Raw genomic sequence first — 21,542 nt, 5'->3', positions numbered from 1 at the left:
GCTTTGCAGAAAAGCACTTTTATCCGCCGAGCCCTCCTATTTCAGTTTCCCTTTGCAGTGGGCCTGAGTGGACAAGGAGGGCCGTGGAACGCCAGGCAGGGTTAAGTTGTGATGCAATGCTACACTCCTTCCAGCTGAGGTTAGAAGCTGGGGATGTGGCTCAGCTGGTATAGTCCTTGCCCAGCTAGCATGTGTGAAGCCCTGGGTTTAATCACCAGCACTCAGGAGGTAAAGACAAGAAGGTCACAAGTTAGAAGTCATCCTGAGCTAATAGCAACTTGGAGGCCAGCCTGGGCTACATGAAATCCAGTCTCAGAAAACTAAAACATCAATCTCTTAGGAAAGATGGGTATAGCTTAATAATAGAGTGCACGCCCAATATGTTCAAGCTCTGGATTCAGTTCCCTCTCATACTGGGGAGAGAAGAAATCCTAAGGTAAACATACTGTTTCCATAGCTAATGTTCCTCGGAGTCACTCCGGAACTTTCCCGAAGCTTCTGCATGTTGTACCCCTCACCTCTGCTTGTTTTCAGGAAAAGACGTTACACATGCAAATACTTTCACAGTGCACTACAAAAGCAACACTGAGGAAGGAATACTCGGGTTCATTTCAAAGCATGTTCTTTGTACCGTGTGTGACCAGCGTGTATCATACCCTACAGCGTGCTCTGAGCAAGACAAGACTTCCTGTTAGTCAGTTCAGCTGATTGCTCAGAGAAGCCAAACCCTGATTTGCAGGCATGGGGACCTCTGTGCTCCAGCAGAGAGAGGACAAGGAGGCAGAAATTGAAAGAGGAAGCCAGAGGTTCCCAGTATGACTGTGCCATGGGAAGTATGGCTGGCATGCTGGTGAGCAGAGGTGGCAGCAGCCTGTGTACAGATGTTTCTGGACCATTCCATGGTGGGTTCCCAGATGTCACCACACTTGCTGTTTGTGGACCATTCCATGGTGGGTTCTCAGATGTCACCACACTTGCTGTTTGTGGACCATTCCATGGTGGGTTCTCAGATGTCACCACACTTGCTGTTTGTGCACCATTCCATGGTGGGTTCTCAGATGTCACCACACTTGCTGTTTGTGGCAGTCATTGAGAAGGCCCATACTATGTCAAATTAACTGTATGAATGAGGCATGGCCAGACAGCACCCAATCAGGCTCCTGGTTGAAGTGAAGCGCTGTTTTACACAGGACCTCACAGTTCTCTGGGGCATGGGTGTGTCTCCATTGTAGAGCACTTGCCTAGAAACTCCCAGTGAGGGGCTGGGGCATCACTCGGCAAGAGAGTGATTGCCTAGCACGCACAAGGCCTTGGTTTCATCCTCAGCACCAGAAAGGAATAATGTCCCTTCTGAGGCTGCCTCTATAATGGCCTTGTTAACCTGTGTGAGGGCTAATGATGACAGCAGGTTTCTGTGAAACGTTCAGTGTCTTTCTGGCAAAGCCTATTGTTTATGGTCTTGCCATCATTTTCTTTATAGTTCTACATGAATGACTCTGGAAATTAGGCTGGGCCAGACCATCTGACCAAGAGTCACATGGTCATTATGAGCTGTCATGTTACACAAACATCGCTCCCTTTGCCTCTTTCCAGTTGTTTTTCTACGTGTGGTGTTCTACCTGTATGTATGTCTGTGTGCCACATGCATGCCTGGTGCCCAGAGGACAGACAGTAAGGGACATCAAATCCTCCGCAACTATAAACTAGAGATATAAACCATTGTTAGCGGCCCTGTGCGTACTGGGAACCGAGCCTGGGTCATCTGGAAGAGCAGGCCGTGCTCTTTTCACTCCTGAGCCGTCTCCAGCTGCCACACCCCCTTTATTTGTTTATCAGTGGCGCTTTGAGACAGGGCCTCACTAAGTAGCCTTGGCTAGCCTGGGACTCACTGTGTAGACCCGGTCTTGAACTCATGAAGATCCACCGACCTCTGCCTCCTGAATGCTGGGATTAAAGACATACATACAACGAACATTCTAGCTTTTTGGGGGGTGGAAGGGGGACATCTCATTCTGTATCCCAGACTGGCCCTGAATTCTGAATTATGTGGCCAAGGCTGGCCATGATCCTCCATATATATATATATGGATTTCCCAGTAAACCTGGAGAGACCGAAAGGAGATGCCCTGAAGCCTCAGTGCATTCTCTCCCCTGTCACTCTAAGACTGTAACTGTTTTACATCTTTCTAATGAATCATCAGTTTCCAGTGTAGTTGCTGCAGTTAGCCTGGTTGGATTAATTTCCCTAAAAACAGGAAAGCAAACCCTGTGTGATTTTTGAGGGTATGGACTTGAATAGTCCAGTCAAACCTGGAGAGAACTGCCGGCTTTCTCCATTGTCTTATTCCAGAGGTGTTAGTGCGTTTGGTAGAATTCCTGGCCTTTCCCATCCTGTGTAAGGGTTCTGCTTCACATCTAAAACTCAGGGGCGGGGGACGGGGCGGGGGTGTCCAGGGCCTTGCTGTTTCAGTCTCCTGGCTGGGACTAGAATGAAGAGGTTGGCTTCCTGTGTCCAAACCCAGTAGATACTTTCTTATTGTTGTGTGTCCATGTGTATCTGTGTGTCTGTGTGTGTGTCCAAGCCTGTGCCTGTGTATACACATGCACATATATGAGTGCATGTAGAGGTTAGAAAATACCCTTGTCTGTCTTTCCTCAGGGCACCCCTCCGCCCTGTACTACTGGGACTCACCAAGTAAGCCAACTGTCTGGCCAGCAAGGCTATGGGATCAGCCTGCCTGCCTCCCACAGCTAGGAATACAGGTGTGCACCACCATACCCAGCTTTTTCTTATCATGGGTTCTGGGTATTAAACTCGGTCCTCATATTTGAACAGCAAGCTCTTTACCAACTGAGCCATCTCGCCAGCCCTTGCACGCTACATTTTGAAATTTGAATTAGTTGCCGTTCTGGTGCTGTGCTATGACGACCAAAAGTTTCAAGTTCAAACCATCTCAGAGCCGTTAACACCTTAATAAACTTGACCCTGAAGATTAACTGTGGAAACCAGACAGTGCACACCTTTAATCCGAGCACTCTGGAGACAGAGGCCAATGGATCTCTGTGAGCTCAAGGCCAGCTTGGTCTACAGTGGGTTCCAGAATGGCCAGGGCTACATAGAGAGACCCTGTCTTTAAAGCCATTTACTTCATTAATGATGGATGTGGGGAGGCCCAGCATACTGTGAATGGTGTCACCCCTAGGCAGGTAGTTGTAAAGGAAGCAGGCTAAGCAAGCCAGTCAGCGGTGTTCCTCAGTGGCTTCTGCTTTCAGTTCTTGCCTCCAGGTTCCGGCCTTGGCTTCCCTCATAATGAACTATAAGCTGTGAGATAACATAAAACCTTTCCTTGCCAAGTTTCTCTTGGTCATAGTATTTATCACAGTAACAGAGAAGCAAATTAATACAGTCCAATAACCCCATGGTGACTATAATTTAGTGTAGAAATGCCACATTTGTGCAGGACCCATTTTGAAGTGTAAACAATTCATTCAGTATGTGGACCCTTCCTACCTCACCATGACTCTAACTCTGCAGGGGCAGGAATATGTGCAAAAGACCCAGCAGCATCCAGGCGAGCTCCAAATGCATCTGTCTAGGAGAACTTGGGGCTTCTGGGCTGCTTACACCAATAAAGAGAGATACCAGACAGTTGGATACCCACCAAGGACAAGAGGGGCCCTCGTTCTAAGATAGCATGTAAGAAACTCTGTAGACACATGCACGTGTTCATGCATGCGGAGGCAAAGGACTACCTCAGTTGTTCCTCAGGAACCATCCACATTGGTTTTTGAGACAGGGTCTCCCCAGTGGCCTGGAACTCGCCAGCAAGCCCTAGGAATCCACCTGTCTCCATCTCGCCAGCCCTCATATGCCACCAAACTCAGGTCCTTGTGCTTGCAAGACAAGTGCTCATCTGACTGGACTGTCTCTGTCTCACTTAAACTTTTAGGAAGCAGAACGAAATGTTTCCTGTAGGAAAGCCAGAGCGAGCCAGATAATTGAGCTCATTGTTTTCCTTCACGGCTTGTTTGCCCTTTCATTCTCTTCCTAAGGTGCTGGATGTTGAGGAATGTCTCCATTTGCCAGAAAGACAGTGGGGTGTCTCCTATTTCCCCCGCCAGACCGCTAGTCCTGAAGCGAGCCTGCAGAATGAATTTTTAATGCTGAGCGTTATGGCATCGCTTCTTGCAGGCAGCCACATTGCTCTCCTGGGTCTACAGATTTAATGCTCGGATGAGCAGAGAGAGGACTGGGGGCGCTCAACACAGTGAGAATTAACCCCCAACAGCCACACTGGTGCCCTCTGTATCCAGAAAGCTAACCCGACGGAGTCAGGAGGGAAAATTAAAACTCTGTCATGCTGGAATGTTCTCCAAACAGCCTGGAGCACGAAGCAGGGCACGGTCTCACAATTTCATCAGATAGTGTGTATTTTTACCTTTTCACTTTTTTTTTAAACCACAACCGTTCTTCCTTGGATGTTATTTCTGTGATCTTTCCACCCTTAAAAAAGCTTTATGATCTGTAAGGTTTGCAGAATATACATAAAACTGGAGACTCTCCAGTTTCTATGAAAAGCCCAAATGGAATCAGAAGTCCAGAATTGGTCGCTAACAATGGAAAGGGGACCATTTGTATTCAGTGGTTAATTCTGGTTTGGACCATATGGTTGATTGTTATTTTTCCCCTCCGTAGCTTTCTTTATTTTTGAAGTTTTCAAAATTAAGAAGAACAAGTTGTACATAAAAATTGTTCAAGCTTAAATAAGTTGTAGAGAGTGGAATCTTCAACAAACAGTAGAACAAATGGCTGAGTGTATAGATAATAAGTTAGGGCTGTGCTCTATGCCAATTAAAGCCTAGCTGTCTTAAATATATACATGAAAAAACCACAAGAGAGATTTTAGGGGGGGGGGGTTATATAATAAGGGAGTGGAAGAGACCTTTTCCTTTTCTAAGCATGATGCCAAAAGTGGAAAACCTGTGGGATATTGAGAGATGTCTGGAGGTGGGTGGTGGGTGGGATGGATGGAGGAGTGATGGATGGATGGATAAAACACTCACAGTGCGTAAGGAGGAAAGTGGTTAATATATATTTCTTACAGAGCCATAACGAAGTGCTAGAGGCCAGTGGAGTGGATGTACAGATGGGAGGAAGGGATGATGGACACCTGGGTGAGATGAGTGGGTAGAGGGCATGAATGCATGGAGTGAATGGCTGATAGACATGGATAAACTATTTACAATTTATAAGCAGATAAAGATTAGCATATATTTCCTACAAAGCAATAACAAAAGCCTATAGGTAGGTGAACTGGATAGATAAATGAGGTGATGGATGGATGGATGGATGGATGGATGGATGGATGGATGAAAATGGGATGAATGAGTTGGATAGATAGGCAAATAGGTGAATGATGGAATAGGGTGAATATATGGATCAATGCACAGATAAATTGATGAGTGAAAGGTAAATGGATGAATAAAAATAGCATTTGGGAGGCAGAGCCAGGCGGATCTCTGTGAGTTCGAGGCCAGCCTGGGCTACCAAGTGAGTCCCAGGAAAAGGCACAAAGCTACACAGAGAAACCCTGTCTCGAAAAACCAAAAAAAAAAAAAAAAAAATTTACAATGTATATATCCTACAAAGCAATAGCAAAATGTGTAATATCCAGAAGAGAAAGTTTTTTTCTGTTCTCTCCTGGGTCACATTTTTTCCATAGGCATCTCCAACTGCCTCCCATAGCGTCCCTCTTGCCCTTCTGTGTGTGATTTGTGTCCCCTCCCACTAGAGACGCATGATTTCCCTTTACTGCAGGAACCTAGTGTCCTTCTTGACTAATCTACATCAGTCCCTCGTCCACAGCTCTCTTCATCCCTCATTTCTTGACTAATCTACATCAGTCCCTCGTCCACAGCTCTCTTCATCCCTCATTTCTTAGCTCCACTGTTAGCACCATAATCTGGCCTCTTTCCTCACTCAGCGTCACTTCGAGAGCATGTCACTTGTCTCTCTGCTGCCATGTGCCCCCTAGATGAGTCTACCTTCCAAGAGTCTGCTAAAAGTGTGCAAAACATATAGTCCTGTTCCGGGCCACCCTTGTTTAAGATCCTCCCCTTGCTTGCTCTCCTGCCTCCAAGGACAAGGCCCAGATCACAGTGCAGTTGCCTTAACAGCTCCATCCCATGCCAAAGCCATTCCCCACAGGACCCATGCCCTTCCACACCTGTGTGTTCTAATCCCAGCTCAGGCTATGCTCAGCGCCATCCCCCTACTCACTTAGCATGGGGTCTATGGAGAGAATTCAGGGAGATCTGAATCTGCACCCAGAAGTAGTACATCTTTATGATTGTCAGTGTGTGGTGTAGCGATTTCCTCCCACTGTGAAGGAGTCAACAAACCAGGCTAATTTCAGATGTGGCGCCTTGTCTGTCGACCCTAATGCTGTTTTCACATCACTTCAGTTATCACAGACACTTCTGGTGCTCAGCACTATAATGATCTGCCACTAGTGTTGTTCAGCGTCCCACTAAAGGACACCTTGCTATAGCACAAATTTGAGTTTCTTTAACATTATATGACTGTTCTTGGAAGTAATTGTTACTCTTGGTAAATGTATACATTTAAGACACTCTAGGGCTGGAGCTGTGGCTCGGTGGGTAGAGTGCACACCTAACATGTATGGAGCCGTTGGTTTAACCCCCACTATTGTGTAAATTGGACATGTAGTACATGCATTTAATTCTAGCACTAGCACTCAGTTCAAGGTCATCCTTGCCTCCGTAACAAGTTAGCCTGCCCTACATGAGACCCTGTCTTTAAATTAGTTTTTAAAAATCATGATTGAATGAGATGTGGCATTGCACTTGTGAGCTCAAGGCCTGTAGTTACAGATATGTAGCACCAAACCCAACTTACCATATTAGAACCCAGTTTGTCTAATATTCTGCATGGTACAAATCAGACATAAAAAAATCACGTGTCTCAAGCCCAGCAGTGTTAGTGCACGCCTTTAATCCCAGCACTCAGGAGGCAGAACTCTATGAGTTCAAGGCCAGCCTGCTCTACAAAGTGGATTCCAGGACAACCTGGTCTACACAGAGAAACCCTGTCTTGAAAAAATTCAAAAAAGAAAAGGGTGAGGGGTAAGAAGAATAATTACATGTCTCTGACTTCTGCCTATAATTTCACTCTATCTGCCTAAATCTTTTTTTGGGGGGAGGGGTGGTTCGAGACAGGGTTTCTCTGTGTTGTTTTGGTGCCTGTCCTGGATCTCGCTCTGTAGACCAGGCTGGCCTTGAACTCACAGAGATCCACCTGGCTCTGCCTCCCGAGTCCTGGGATTAAAGGCGTGGGCCACCATAGCCGGCGCTGCCTAAACCTTTATCCTGATAAGTTGCATACACTCTTTCATCTCCATGTCTGTACACTGCCTTACTGTCTCCATTGGATTCTAGTTGTTGTTTTCATGCCTTTACTATTTGCTCACCTAGTTTTACAGTATGCCTCCTGTCATTTTATCAAGTTTTATAAATTAACTCAGGCAGTAAATTTAGCCTTATTTATATTTAATGTATCTGCAAATATGGAATGTCATCATTATTCTTTCTCTGTACCAGCATTTTGTAATTTGATTTTTGTAGATAGAACATAAGCCTCAGTGTTTTAATTCCCCCATGTTTAATATTTATATCCCGATTGTAGATCATTTATTTCATTTTCCAGATATTTACAGTTGGCATATGGGAGTTTATTTTCTTGTCTTTAAAACAACAAACAAAAAACAAAAAAACAAAAAAAAACTATGCTTTTCTAGACTCAACTGCTTGGCAACCATATTACCCACAGGTAGTGGCTTTTTCAAACCTTTCGTGACAACAGGAACAGGAGATATTTTGTTTTGAAACAGGTTTTCATGTAGCCCAGGCTAGACTCTAACTTGCTCTATAGCTGAGAATGACCTTGATGTCTGACTCCCAGTAACTTACTGGTGTATTTCAGAAAGAGGTACAGCATTAACTCAGCATCTGAGTGTTCAGGTCTTCTCTTACTGAGTTCACTTTCAGTGAGTCCATCTGAGACCACTGAAAAGTGGTGTGTTCCCGTGTTCTACCATTCCATACAGCACGGTAATCACAGGCCATGTCCAGATAGCAGCAAATTATACATTACTGTGGGTTCCACTGTACCTCGTGTTTTCTCGTGCCTGGTAAACAACGCCGACAAATAAATAACATTGAGACCCACCTTTTCTAGAACATTCGTTCTGAACCTGTGGATTCCTACCAATGAATTCTCACAAGTTATTTGATTTTCCAGCTTTTTTTTGGGGGGGGGGCACTGTTTTGTTTTGAGAAAGGGCATTGGGTAGTCCAAGCTAGATTCCAGCAAGCTGTATAGTGAGGCTGGCCTTGAACACAGATCTGCCTGCCTTCACTTTCTCAATGCTGGCATTACAGGCGTGCCCTACCACACAAGGCCATTTCCAGCCATCTGCTGTTTAGCAGAAAAAATCACCACCTTTGCCTAAAATATGGGAGTAGATCCCAGGAGGTAACCTACACCACTTTCTTCTTTCCCTAAACTCAGAAATCTGTTGTCTGGGTATCCAGGGTCCTCCTTTGTCTTTTTAAAAATGATTGAATTTGCCGGGCGGTGGTGGCGCATGCCTTTAATCCCAGCACTCGGGAGGCAGAGGCAGGCGGATCTTTGTGAGTTCGAGGCCAGCCTGGTCTACAGAGTGAGATCCAGGAACGGCGCAAAGCTACACAGAGAAACCCTGTCTCGAAAAACAAACAAACAAAAACAACAACAACAACAAAAAAAACAAAAAAAAATGATTGAATTCAATGTCCTGTCCAGAGCAGCAGTGACATTGTAGAGAGATGATCAAAAGCATAAGCTAGGGGCTGGCGAAAAGGCTCAGCAGGTAAAGGTGTTTGCTCTGCAAGCCTGGTTATCTGAGTTCGATCCCCAGAATGCATATAAAGGTGGAAGGGGAGAATCAGCTCCCCAGAATTCTCCTCTAACCTCCACATTCATGCCTTGGGACATGCACAATACAGTCTCACACATACACTCAATATAATAATAATAGTTGGAATAGTAAAAATAAAAAGTTCAAGCAAAAAACAGGCTATAAGACAAATGATTTGACCCTGATCCTGTCCCATGAAGAAATTCTATCAACCAGAATTAGCCAGCCGTGAAGGAAAGCCAGCAGCATATGACTTACCCATTAAGACTCCCTTCCAAAGGCCAGGCATGGTGGCGCATGCCTTTAGACCTAGCACTTGGGAGGCAGAGGCAGGCAGATCTCTGAGTTTGAGGCTAGCCTGGTCTACAGAGAAAGTTCCAGGACAGCAGGGCTACACAGAGAAACCCTGTCTCAAAAAAGTGTGTGTGTATGTGTGTGTGTGTGTGTGTGTGTGTGTGTGTGTGTGTGTGTGTGTGTATTTATAAGAATAAATTTTAAAAGAGAGGGTTAAAAGTGCTTTGTCACATAGCATTCAATCCCCAGAACCTGGGTATGGGTAGAAGGAGAAAACTTTTTGTACAAGAAGTCTTCTGACCTCCGTATGTAGTGGTATGGCATGCCACGCACATACACACACACTATAATAAATGATAATTGAAACTAAAAACGTGCTTCCTTTAAGAAAGGAATAAGGATATAGACATGCATACACACATATCATTATACATATGCATATACATACAGACACACACATACCCCTTCTAAAAGTAATCTGTGTAGGGAAGATTGTGTTGTCTTACACACCATTCTCATCGTGCCTACTTCCACAAATTTTTTTTTTTTTTTTTTTGGTTTTTCGAGACAGGGTTTCTCTGTGTAGCTTTGTGCCTGTCCTGGAACTCACTTGGTAGCCCAGGCTGGCCTCGAACTCACAGAGATCCGCCTGGCTCTGCCTCCCGAGTGCTGGGATTAAAGGCGTGCGCCACCACCGCCCGGCTTCTTCCACAAATTATTTAAAGTAGTTGTAAGAAAAGACCCGAAACAATAAGGCTCTGAGAGTGGAGTCTGAGTAAAGGGGGAAGATGGCTTCTTAAGACTCGATTTGTACAAAAAACTCTATCATTTAGCAACCTGACGGCCAGGCCGTTTCCCTGCACATGGTACTTTATTGTTTGGGTGTTTTTTACAAGCACAGAATTGCTACAATGCCCTGATTTACTGTTTGCTTGACTCCAAGGGAAAACTTTATATTGCAATTAACCTTTCTATTTTTTTCCTTCCATCAGAGTATTGTGGACTTCCTCTGTGGTATTTTAGTGATTAGACAGGATGGAGGGCATCCTTAAAGATGTGAGGCCAAATCCGATGAGGTCAGACTGAAGGGAAAGGATGGTCTGCGTGGGGCCAGCAAGTCTGGCCCCGGCCAAACTGTTTGTCTGACACTTCACAAGTAGACTGGGAACCTCTGAATTATTCATTTTTAAGTTACCCTAAAAAGACACATGTGCGCTGACGCCCCAGTGCAGACTTCAGTACCAGCCAGAGGAAGAGGAAGGAGTGGTCTTTTCCCACGAATGTCCTGCAGCCTTCCAGACTGGCTTGTGCAGTTCTGCTTCCCAACCCTTCACTGCGGGGTGAAGAACACCAGCACATAACTTAAGTGCAGGGCCGTGGGGGGCGGTGGGGAAGTGAAGCCACAGGTGAGCTAAGTGTGGAATTTTTAGACTCATGAAAGGCGTCTGGGAGAAGGAGCCAAGAAGTAGACTTGGGCAGAGGTGTGGGGGCAGGGGGCAGGGGCCTGAGAATGATGACCAGTTGTTTTTGTTGTTTGGTTTTTTTCTTAGCTTCTGCCACCCACCCTGTTCTTACCAGTTCCCACGCCAGCATAGTACTTAGGGGAGAAGGAGGTAATTAGAGGACCCTTGCATCTTGGAGTAAAAGCAGTGTTCATCGTAGACCCTGTGGCTCCCTGTGCCCTTGTCTGGTTCATCACTGCTCTGCCCTGGGCCTGTTTCCTCACCTGTTTATAGACCAAGGTGGAGACTCCGTGCAGTGCAGAAAATGCTCAGGAAGAGGGTACCAGGCCAGCAGCCACAGGAATTTCTCATGAGCTTGCCCTGCACCTGTTGACCACGGGTTAGTGCCACACAGTAAGGACAGTCCTTCCAAATAAAAGGCTGGGCTGTGGCACATGCCCTTAGGACGCAGAGGCAGGTGATCTCTGTGAGTGTTGAGGCCAGCCTGGTCTACAGAGCTAGTTCTAGGACAACCTAGGCTACATAAAGAAACTGTGTCTTGAAAACCCGCCCCCCCAAAAAAAAGGTACTTCTTGAGCAGCTACAAACCACACAAAGGGACTACTTAGACTGGGTTAGCAGCAGCGTCACCAAACCAAAGCAAAGACTGTACAGTGCATACTGAAGGAGCCTGTTCAAAACTTTGTAGACACCTGGGCAAGGTGGTGCATGCCTGTAATCCCAGCACTTAGAGTGGAGGCAGGAGATCTCAAGGTCAAGTTCAAGGCCAGCCTGTGCTGCATGAGACCCTGTAGTTCAAAAATAAAAACTGGTGGAAAAGTGAAAATTAATGTTGTAAAAAGAGCACGTGTGTCCCCGAGGCGTTCTGTAGCCATCCATCCAGCCCTGCTGCAGAATCTAGGCATCTCAGGCGTTGGACTCCAGAGCTGGAAACTCACAGGGCAGCTGTGCCTCCAGCAGCGGGGGGTGGCTGGGAGGCTGAGGTGGACCGTACAGTTCAAAGGGACACGGTGTTGAAGACAGGAAAGACCCACAGAGCGAGAGGGTGCCAGGGAGCCAAGCCATGGGCCAGTGTGTAAGCAGGCACCCATGGATGTGGGGGTTCTCGCCACAATGCCTCTTATGTGATCTGTAAGAACCCTTCGTCATCACAGAGCAGGAGAGACTTAGGAAACAATTCTTGTGACACAGCAAGCTAGCTCAGCACCCTCTGCCAAGCCTGATGACCTGAGTTCAAATCCCTAGGACCTACATGATAGAGAACCAACTCCCACAATTGTCTTCCTGCATGTACATACACAATCAAATGTAATAAAAAATGCTTTAAGTTTTTGTTTATTTTATGTCTGTCCTACACACATACCAAAGTCTGTATAAGGACGTCAGACGACAACCTCTGAGAGTTGGTTCTCTCTTTGCACCATGTGGGTCCTCGAGTTGTCAAAGTTGGCAGCAGATGCTGAGCCAGCTAAGAAAATGTTTTTATAACTTCATCCACTCAAGATGACAAAAGAAACCAAAGGCCACGCCCATGTATAACTATTTATATAAAAATACTAAATAAAGTATTAGCGAACAGACCTGAGAGCTCATTAAACGCCTGATACACCACAGCCAAAGGGAACAGGTGACAGACAGTATAATTTACCGTATTCTCAGGTCAGAGGAGAAATCCATTTCATTAGCTACATAAATGCTTAAGAGGTACTTAAAGGAATCAATACCCATCTTTTATTAAAAAGTCATAATAAAGTAAGAGAAGGATATTTTATTAACAAAATCTAAATGTATATATTTAAAGCAAAAGAAAAACCCCAGCAATATGGTGACTTGTGAAATAGGTGGTGAGTTAACACTTGAAATCCACACCAAGCAAGGATTCCCCCCGGTTGTCTTAGTTAGGGTCACTGTTGATGTGATGAGACATCATGACCATAAGCAACTTGGGGAGGAAAGGCTTTCTTTGGCTTATATGTCCTGAATCACAGTCCACTGAGAGGCGGGAGCTGGTGCAGAGGCCGTGGAGGGGTGCTGCTTACTGGCTTGCTCCCCATGGCCTGCTCAGCCTGCTGTCATGTAGAACCCAGGACCACCAGCCCAGGGACGGCACCACCCCAACGATTACTCCCCCACACATCACTAATAAAGAAAATGCCATTCAGGCTTGTTTATAGCCAGATCCTACAGGGGCAATATTTCAATTGAGACTCCCTCCCCTCAGATGACTGACTATAGCTTAAGTTTAAAAAAAAAAAAAAATTAGTCAGCATCGTGTATGGAATGTTATGTGGGGGGGGGGGGGGGACGTTAATAACACACTTGAATGTTTACAGGAGACCAGATTCCAACCACCTTTTGTTTTTTTGAGACAGGCTCTCCCTTTTTCTTGGAGCGTGCCCCTTGAGCTAAGCTAAATGGACAGTACGTCCCAGGATCTGCCTGTCTCTGACTCTCCACTGGCGGGTTACAAGCACCTGCTGCCATGTCCAGCCTTTGTTATGTGGGTTCTGAGGATCCCACTCAGGGCCTCAGGCATGCAAGGCAAGCAGGGTACCAACCAAGCTATCTTCCCAGATAAGGAAGGGGGGCCATTACAGGGACACCAGAAGTTTCTTTGCTCTCCTCATGTTCAGGCAAGGGCTTGGGATACTGTGAAAGGCCACAGGAGCCATAGAAAGGCTGTCACCGAACTGACCAGGCCACCCTACATATCTGCGAGGTAACACCTCCTCTGTCAGCTGACTCCTTGTGGGGACTCAGACCCACCCCACCTCCTGATTGACATCCTGATTGACTCAATGAAGCTTATTGATTTTCTTGAGACAAAATATCTGACCAAGGCAACTTGCGTCCTCAGTCAGAGAGCAGAGAGAGTTGCTGCTCGCTCCCTCCTTCTCATTCAGTCCAGCCCCCAGCCATGGGACGGCCTTGCTCATATTCTTCCTACCTCACGTACCCTGATCTCAGCAGCCCCTCACAGACACGCTAGAGGCTTTTCTCCCAGTGCTTCTGGACCTTGTTAACTGACAGTATCAACCATCCCAAGCAGCTTTCCCACTGCAGACCTCCGCCCTTTTCAGGGAGGACAGTCCCCATCACAGCGCACCTTTCCTCAGAGCCAGACTCCATCCACCCCTGACCAACCTGTCCTTTCTGAACTCTAGCCCTGGCCTGCCTGTCTTGAGTGTCTCAAATTTTCTAAATGACAAAATGATAGTAATAATAATTAGGGCTAGTGAGACGGCTCAGCAGGCAAAGGTGCTTGTTGCAAGCCTGATTGCCTGGGTTTGATCCTGGGACCCACACAGGGAGAGAACAGACCCCTGCAATTTGTCCTCTGGCTTTGACATGCATACCCATACCCATACATACATAAATACATATAAAAATCAACACATATAAACATTAATTAAAGTAAAATTCTGTAGCGTTTGCAGAGAATGTTCTCCAAGTCACCATACATAATTTTTAATAGATAATACGATATATGCTCTGTAAAATAGTTTTTACACTATAGTGCTCATTATCAAATGAGGACCAAACTTGAGGCCCACTTGAGGTTGATAAAGGCATGGAACATCTGTGCAGCAGTTTGCCGAATCTGCAGAAGTGTAACCTAAGGACATGGAGGACTGAGCACACTGTTTTCCCGGCGTCACTGATGGCTAAAACGATGAAATATGCAGCAGCCTGGCGCTGGGCCGGATGTTGCTAGCACTCAGGAGGTTTGTGCGAAAGGAAATACACGGGTCTGGCATGGGTATAACTTCCTTTCCATCAACCTTGACTGTGTCCTTTGAAGTTTGTCATAAAAATGGTATGTTAGCCCAGAGAATACCCTGAAATGATGTGCAGGGAAACAGCTGAGTGAACTATATATATTCTGGCCCTGATGAAATGACCCCATGCTTGAAGTCGAGGAAGAGCATAAAACAGTGCAGGTTAACAGACAGTGGGTGCGGTGTTGTCGGTTCATGAAACGGTGAGAGGAGGGGGCTTTGATAAATTGTGCTGAGCAAACAGCCTGTCGTATTACAGACTTTGAAATAGAACAGGTTTTAGACAAATGTCAATCTCACAATCTTCAGGAACTTTGAAATGGGAAGAATGGCCAGGCATGATGGCACACACATGTAATCCCAGCACTCAGGGGGTAGTCAGGAGGATTGCAGCCTCTTGGGCCATGAGACCCTGGCTCAAAACAAATCAAAAAATTAGTGCCCTTTACAGCCAGATACGATTATGCATACTTGTAATCCCAGAGGCTGAAGCAGGAGGACTCCTGCAATCCTGGGACTACATAATGAGTAGTGGGCCAGGAAGGGCTATATTGCAGTACCGTGTCCTGGTTAAGTAGCAGATGTGGCTTCCGGCTCCTGGACATTTCCTCTGTACTGACTAAGGACCGGTGATCTGGGAGGCGTGATTTGGTTGGCAGATGAGGTGCAGCGGGACACTTGAGAAGGTGTGTCCTAGTTTGCTCTTCTGGTGCTGCGATGAAACACTCGCTATCCAAAGCAGATTGGGAGGAAAGGGTGTATGTGGCTTACACTTCCACATCACAGTCCATTGCTGAGGGACATCAAGGCAAGAACTGAAAAAGAGAACATGAAAGGAACTCAACCAGCTTCCTTATTTATACAAGCCAGGATACCTGGGGGGAGCATCACCCACAGTGGGCTGGACCCTCCCACGTCAGTTATTAATCAAGAAAATACTCATTTTCATTATTAGAATAATTAAAATTATTAATTATTAATCAAGCCCTACAGGCTTGCCTATAGGCCAGTTCCTCAATTGAGGTTCCCTTTCCCAGGTGACTGGTTTGTGTCTAGTTGACAAGAAGTAACCAGCACAGGGTGGGTCATCAAAACCCAGGGGAGTGGTGCTTCAAGGTAGGACATACTGGGCTGCTCCAGGCTGGGCTTTACATCCTCCAGAACTCCAGAGTGCCTTGAAACTCCCGGCTAGTGCTGCACAGCATGGTGGCGCAGACCTGCCATCCATGCAGGAGGCCCTGCCTTAAGTAATTTACTTGTAACTGCTTGTATTCTCTTTGACCTACAGAAAGGGGGTGTTTTCCCTCCTAAAAAACAAGAGAAGGCTTATGTATAGTCTTTTAAAGTCATCCTCTGGGAAGGGGACTGGGTTAGAGATTATAGTTCATTTGGTGCTCTTGTCCAGCATAACACCAAACACTGGGCTCCATCCCCAGCACTACATAAACTGAATATTATGGCACATTTTTGTGATTTCAGCACTCAGGAGGTGGAGGCAGGAGGATTAGAAGTTCAAGGTTATCTTCAGCTACATAGTAAGTTGAGTCCAGACTGGGATATATCAGATCCTGAAACAGAAATGTAATACTAATAATAATAATAGACGAGGTGGTGGCACACACCTGTAATCTCAGCACTCAGGAGGCAGAGTCAGGCGGATCCCCTGGGAGGCCAGCCTGATCTACAGAGGGAGTTCCAGGACAGCCAGAGCTGTTACACAGAGAAAGCCTGTCTTGAAAAATCAAAATATTATAATAATAATAATAATAATAATACAGACTTTGGGACAAGGCTTGTCCCCTCACTATCTCCTGTTGTTTCTGGGAATGGTAGTCTCTCTGGGTCTGGGTGTCAGCACAGTCTTGAGGTTTGAGTAACTCTGCCCTACCACAGCAGAACAGTGTTGTTGATCTCCTCTGAAAGTCCAGGAAACCATGAGTGCTCTCACAGTGAAATGCACAGCTGTCATTATCACATTCATTATTTTACTCAGTTCTGTGGTTGCTTAGCAACCAAAGTTAGACTGACCCTCCAGTGGAAAACTTGAAATTCACTTCCAGGGATTGCTTCAAACAGCAGAGAAAGTACCTTCCTGATTAAATGGGACTAGGTGGCATTTTATTTTGTTTTTCAAAATTGCTTTACATTTATTTATTTACTTACTTACTTACTTATTTTGTGTATATATGCACACACAGTTGCCACAGGCCTGTGTGGAGGTCAGAGGACAACTTGCAGAAGTCTTGTCTCTTCTACTATGTGGTTTTCTGGGGATTAAACCACCGAGCCATCTCTAGTCCCAGCTCAAGACCAAAGACTAGGTTTCCATAAAGGATTTGAAATCTTTTATTGTGTTCCTAGATATTAGGAATCTTTGGGGCTCAGCAATTAAGATACTTGCTGCTCTTGCAGAGGACCCAGGTTCAAGTCCCAGCATCTCCATGGCAGCTCACAACCACCTGTAACTCCAATTCCATAGAATCCAACACACTCTTCTGTCTCCTTGGGCACAAAGTACATACACGGTTCATTCACTCACACACACACACACACACACACACACACACACACACACACACACACGCAAAACACCATGCACATAAAATAAGTTTTTAAAAAAGAATTCTAATGAACATTTTTGAGAGTTTCACCATGTAGCCTAGGCTGGACTCAAACTCATCATCCTGCCTCACCCTTCTCAGTGCTGGAAGTACAGATGTGCTCCGCAATGCCTCCTGCACCATTCACTGTTGAAGAAACACAGAGCCCCAAACCATCCCGAATCTATCTGAGTTCCACTTCCCCATCCCAAGCCCCTGCTGTACGTGGGCTGAGCCTTTGGCAGCCTCACCAGGCCCAGTTTTATGGACGCTAAGGATTGAACTCAGGGCTTCATGTATACCAGGCAAGCTCTCTACCAATTGAGCCACATCCAAAGACCTGAATTTTACTAATTTTTTGACTCTGTCTGCCCAACAGAGGGGCTGGGATTAAGAGGGGTTCTTAATCCCCTCCAGACACATGAATCTCAACAAAGTGAATGGAGAGCCTGGTTTGGTGATACACACCTGTAATTCAGCACTTGAGGGGGAGGGGCAGGAGTTCGGAGTCAGCCTTGACTACACAGGCAGTTTGAGATCAACCTTGGCTACTGGAGACCCTATCTCAGGATAAGCTAGTTAATTAATTAAGGTCTGATGAGGTGCTCAGGGGGTGAAATTGCTTTTTGTTTATGCCTGAGGGTCTCAGTGTGATCTTGGAGCCCACGGTAGAAGAGGAGAACCAACTCCGAAAGTTGTCCTTGGCACTACGGCAGGGGGATACACACACAATAACAACAACAATAAGTAACAGTTAATACCGCTGTCAGGCATGCTCCCTGCGGCATGTCGGCCACTCTGACTCCTTACGGGTTGGTCTGGTCCTCCCCTCCCTAATGCCAGAGCTTCAGCCTCCCCTTTGTGGACATAGTCACCCTGCTTCAGTCGGGGCCAGAGAGCCTACCCTTGGGCACTGGCTGCCCCTGCCGGAGTGATGACTGACTTCTCTCCCTCTTGCCTTCCCAGAGCTGACGAGATCGAGATGATCATGACGGACCTCGAACGAGCCAACCAGGTACGCAGTTCAGACCTTCAATATAAAACACCACAGCCCACCCATCCCGCTGCCTCGGGAGGTGCCTCACTCCAGATGGGTGGTCACTGTGTCATGAGAAGATAGAATTACAGCCGCCGCAGCACTGTTCCTTGCAGAATCTCAGGTTCAACCCCAGTGTCTGAGACACGGATGTGTAAGGGTGCTTGTTGTTTTTCTGATCCCGACTCCAGGGCATCCACTCCAGAATAGCCATGAATGAGGCCCAACACAAGATGGCAAACGTAGTAAAACGTTGTGAGATTGACTGATAGTTTGATTTGCAGTTGTGCAGTTCCCAAGTGTGAACACTGAAGATGACAATGTCATCCCAATGCCAGAAGGTTGAGCATGTCCGATGCCTTGTCCTCAGGCATCCATTACACTATGGAATAATTGTCATCTCCTTCTAGTAGGTTCTAACTACTTGCTCTAGTGGAGCTCCCAGTGGACAGCTCCCCTCAGCTGATACCAGTTATCAGACATACCTTTCAGGAAATACACAGCACAGGATCACAGAAGAGTCACATCGTATCGGATGATTCCAAGCACTCAACTATCTGTAAACCTTCTTCCACAGGCTCTACAGGGCGGTAAAACATTTTACTTTCACAACTGGTGCTGCTGGCCTCAGACTAGCCTTAGACCTGAGAAAGACCTTGAACCTCTGGTTCTCATGTTTCTGCCTTCCACGTGCTAGAATGGCAAGTGTGCACCGCCACCACTGGTGACTTCCGGGCTAGAGATCAAACCCAGGTTTTCAGGAGTGCTAGGCAAACACTGCCAACCAGCTAAGCTGCACTCCAGGCCGGTCACCATGGATTCTTTACGTGGGGGAGAAGCAGTTAGGGCAGAAATGAAGTTTCTGGGTCCAGAAGGACACAGCCTGTGGCCTCTGCCCACTCAATTTTACGAGGTATTGTAGCACCGGCAAGTTTTGAAACTTGCATTGGGTCCCCCCACCCAGTGAGTTCAAGCCTCTCTGGAATGAAACGCCTCCCCGAATCCCTGCAGTCCCTACTTACCCCTGAGGCAAGGAGGAGCTATGTCTTTCATAGGCACTGGCCACTCAGACTTTCCCCAGCATTCAGGGAAAGAAGGCATTGTCCATTTTTTCCCTGGTAAAATTAACCTGAAGCCTAAGCAGGAAAACGTGCATGGGAGGGAAGGATGGAATGTGTGGCTGTTATTCCCTTAGGAGAACTGGGTCGGGGCAGTGACTGGTGCTTGGGCCTTTCCTAAGGTCCTGGGCCAGGCCTGTAGGAGGCTTTCAGCGGAGAACGTGCCCCTGGTCACCTGAGATCTCCTGGGTAGTCTCAGCCACCCTAGTACTTGTCAGAATGGTTGTCCATTCTGTAATGTTCCATATGCAGTCCACCTAAGCACACTACCAGAACCCCATCACTTTAGCCCCCCAGCCCCCAACTGAGGTCCACATGGTTTGGACTCTTCTTATAGAAATAGGGAAACCCAGTCAGCGCCTGGCCCATCACTGAGCTGGGACGAGAAACCCCGACATCTTACTTAAGGTTGTCTTGGCACACTGGGACATGGTTTGTTTCTCCTTTGGTTTGGGGAGCTTCTGTTTTGTTTGGTTTGTTTGTTTTTAGAGGCATTGTTTTCCTTTTTTTTTTTGTTTGACTAGTGTGAACTTTGTAGATGACAGCATTGTGTTACAGTATTAAAAGGGTAGGTGCTCTTGGCACAGCATCTGAGAAGGGAATATAGAAGCCCCAGAAGGTTGCCTGCCTGATGGGACGGGGGAGCGGGAGAAAAAGAAATGAAAGTTACCCAGTGGTGGTGGCGCACGCCTTTAATCCCAGCACTCAGGAGGCAGAGGCAGGAGGATCTCTGTGAGTTCGAGGCCAGCCTGGGCTACAGAGAGAGATCCAGGATAACCGGGGCTACACAGAGAAACCCTGTCGAGAGAGAGAGCGAGAGCGAGAGCGAGAGCGAGAGCGAGAGAGAGAGAGAGAGAGAGAGAGAGAGAGAGAGAGAGAGAGAGAGGAGAGAGTGAGTTTACAGAGCAAACACTGGAGTTGGCATTGGAGGAAAGCTAGAGAGTGGCCTTATGGGAAGGGCCTAGCAGGTTAGGGGGAAAGAGGCTTTATCCTGGGAGTAGTGGGTATACTGGTAGGATGAAGATCCTGTATTTGTATTCAATTAAAAGGGCACTGGGAGCTGGAGAGATAGTTCGGCCTTTAAGAGCACATAATGCTCATGCAGAGGACCCAAGTTTGGTTCTTAGCATCTACGCTGGGCAGTTCCTGAGGATCAGGTAGCACCTACACTCACACTTTCACACACACACATCTTCTGGTTGTTTTGTTTTTCGAGACAGGGTTTCTCTGTATAACAGCCCTAGCTGTCCTGGAACTCACTTTGTAGACCAGGCTGGCCTTGAACTCACAGAGATCTGCCTGCCTCTGCCTCCCCAGCACTGGGATTAAAAATAAATCTTCTAAAGAATTGTTAAAAAGAAATAAAGGTATCACTGTAGATAAAGCTACAATAAGGAATGGGGATGGGAAAGCCAGAAGCCAAGGCAACAGCAAGACAGGACAGGAGAAGCAAGGCAGAGGTAGGCTGAGCCGGAGCAGGGCTGCACACATCCAGAGTGCCATAGGTACATACATACATACACACATACATGCATACATACATACCTACCTGCACCATGGGACCTGCCCGCCAGGAGGAGCAGTTTGCTACTTCATTGACGTTTAGTGTTGAGTTTGCCCTGGTTTATCCCAGACATTCTACTGAAACCCATAGTGCTGTTTCATTGCTCGGGGATTATGTCTCTACCCCAGGAAACCAAAAAATGAGCAGTAGCTATTAGTGAAGCAGGAGTGTCTCCTTAACACATGTTTGATCAACTTCCAGCACTTCCATTAATAGTTACCATCTTAACTGGAAAAGATTTTGGACTCCCAATATCTCTTGATAAATAAACCTTAGCTTCGTACATCAAAGCATGGAGGAACCATGGCTTCCCTTCCCTGTGTGGGCTGGCTGCCAGCTGTACCTCTCCCTGTTTCCTTTACAGAACAGCTCTGATTCCTTACACAAAGCCACAGGAGTAGGACCTAGAGGAAGCTATTTAAGCCAAATTGTTCTCCTCCTCTTACCCTGCTGATGTTTATGGAATAAGACAGTCATGAAAGACCCCTTGGGCTAGGGATAGAGCTCGCTTGCTTATTTATGTTTGTTTGTTTGTTTGTTTGTTTTTGAGAATTCTCATAGCCCAGGCTGGTCAAATTCACTCTGCATCTGAGGATGACTTTGAGCTCCTGATATTCCTGCCTCCACCTACCAAGTGCTGGGATTACTGCCATGCACTGCCATGCGGTTCATGCGGTGCTGGGGATCGAACCCCAGGGTTTCAGGCTGCT

At 46.6% G+C, this 21,542-nt stretch overlaps 1 protein-coding gene across 8 annotated transcripts in view; it reads left to right on the top strand.

Annotated features, from left to right (window-relative positions):
• Positions 1–21,542, top strand: part of Cux1 (cut like homeobox 1) — a 340,338-nt gene that overhangs the window by 219,622 nt on the left and 99,174 nt on the right. For all 8 annotated transcript variants that reach the window (XM_052754026.1, XM_052754027.1, XM_052754028.1 and 5 more), the window contains exon 9: positions 18,081–18,129. In XM_052754026.1, the coding sequence (XP_052609986.1) occupies positions 18,081–18,129 (49 nt within the window). The remainder of the gene's footprint in view (positions 1–18,080; positions 18,130–21,542) is intronic.

This window comes from Peromyscus californicus, unplaced genomic scaffold (assembly GCF_007827085.1).
Source record: "Peromyscus californicus insignis strain IS unplaced genomic scaffold, ASM782708v3 Scaffold_2__1_contigs__length_46816999, whole genome shotgun sequence".
Taxonomy (NCBI): Eukaryota; Metazoa; Chordata; class Mammalia; order Rodentia; family Cricetidae; genus Peromyscus; species Peromyscus californicus.
This window is presented reverse-complemented; position numbering and strand designations above follow the sequence as displayed.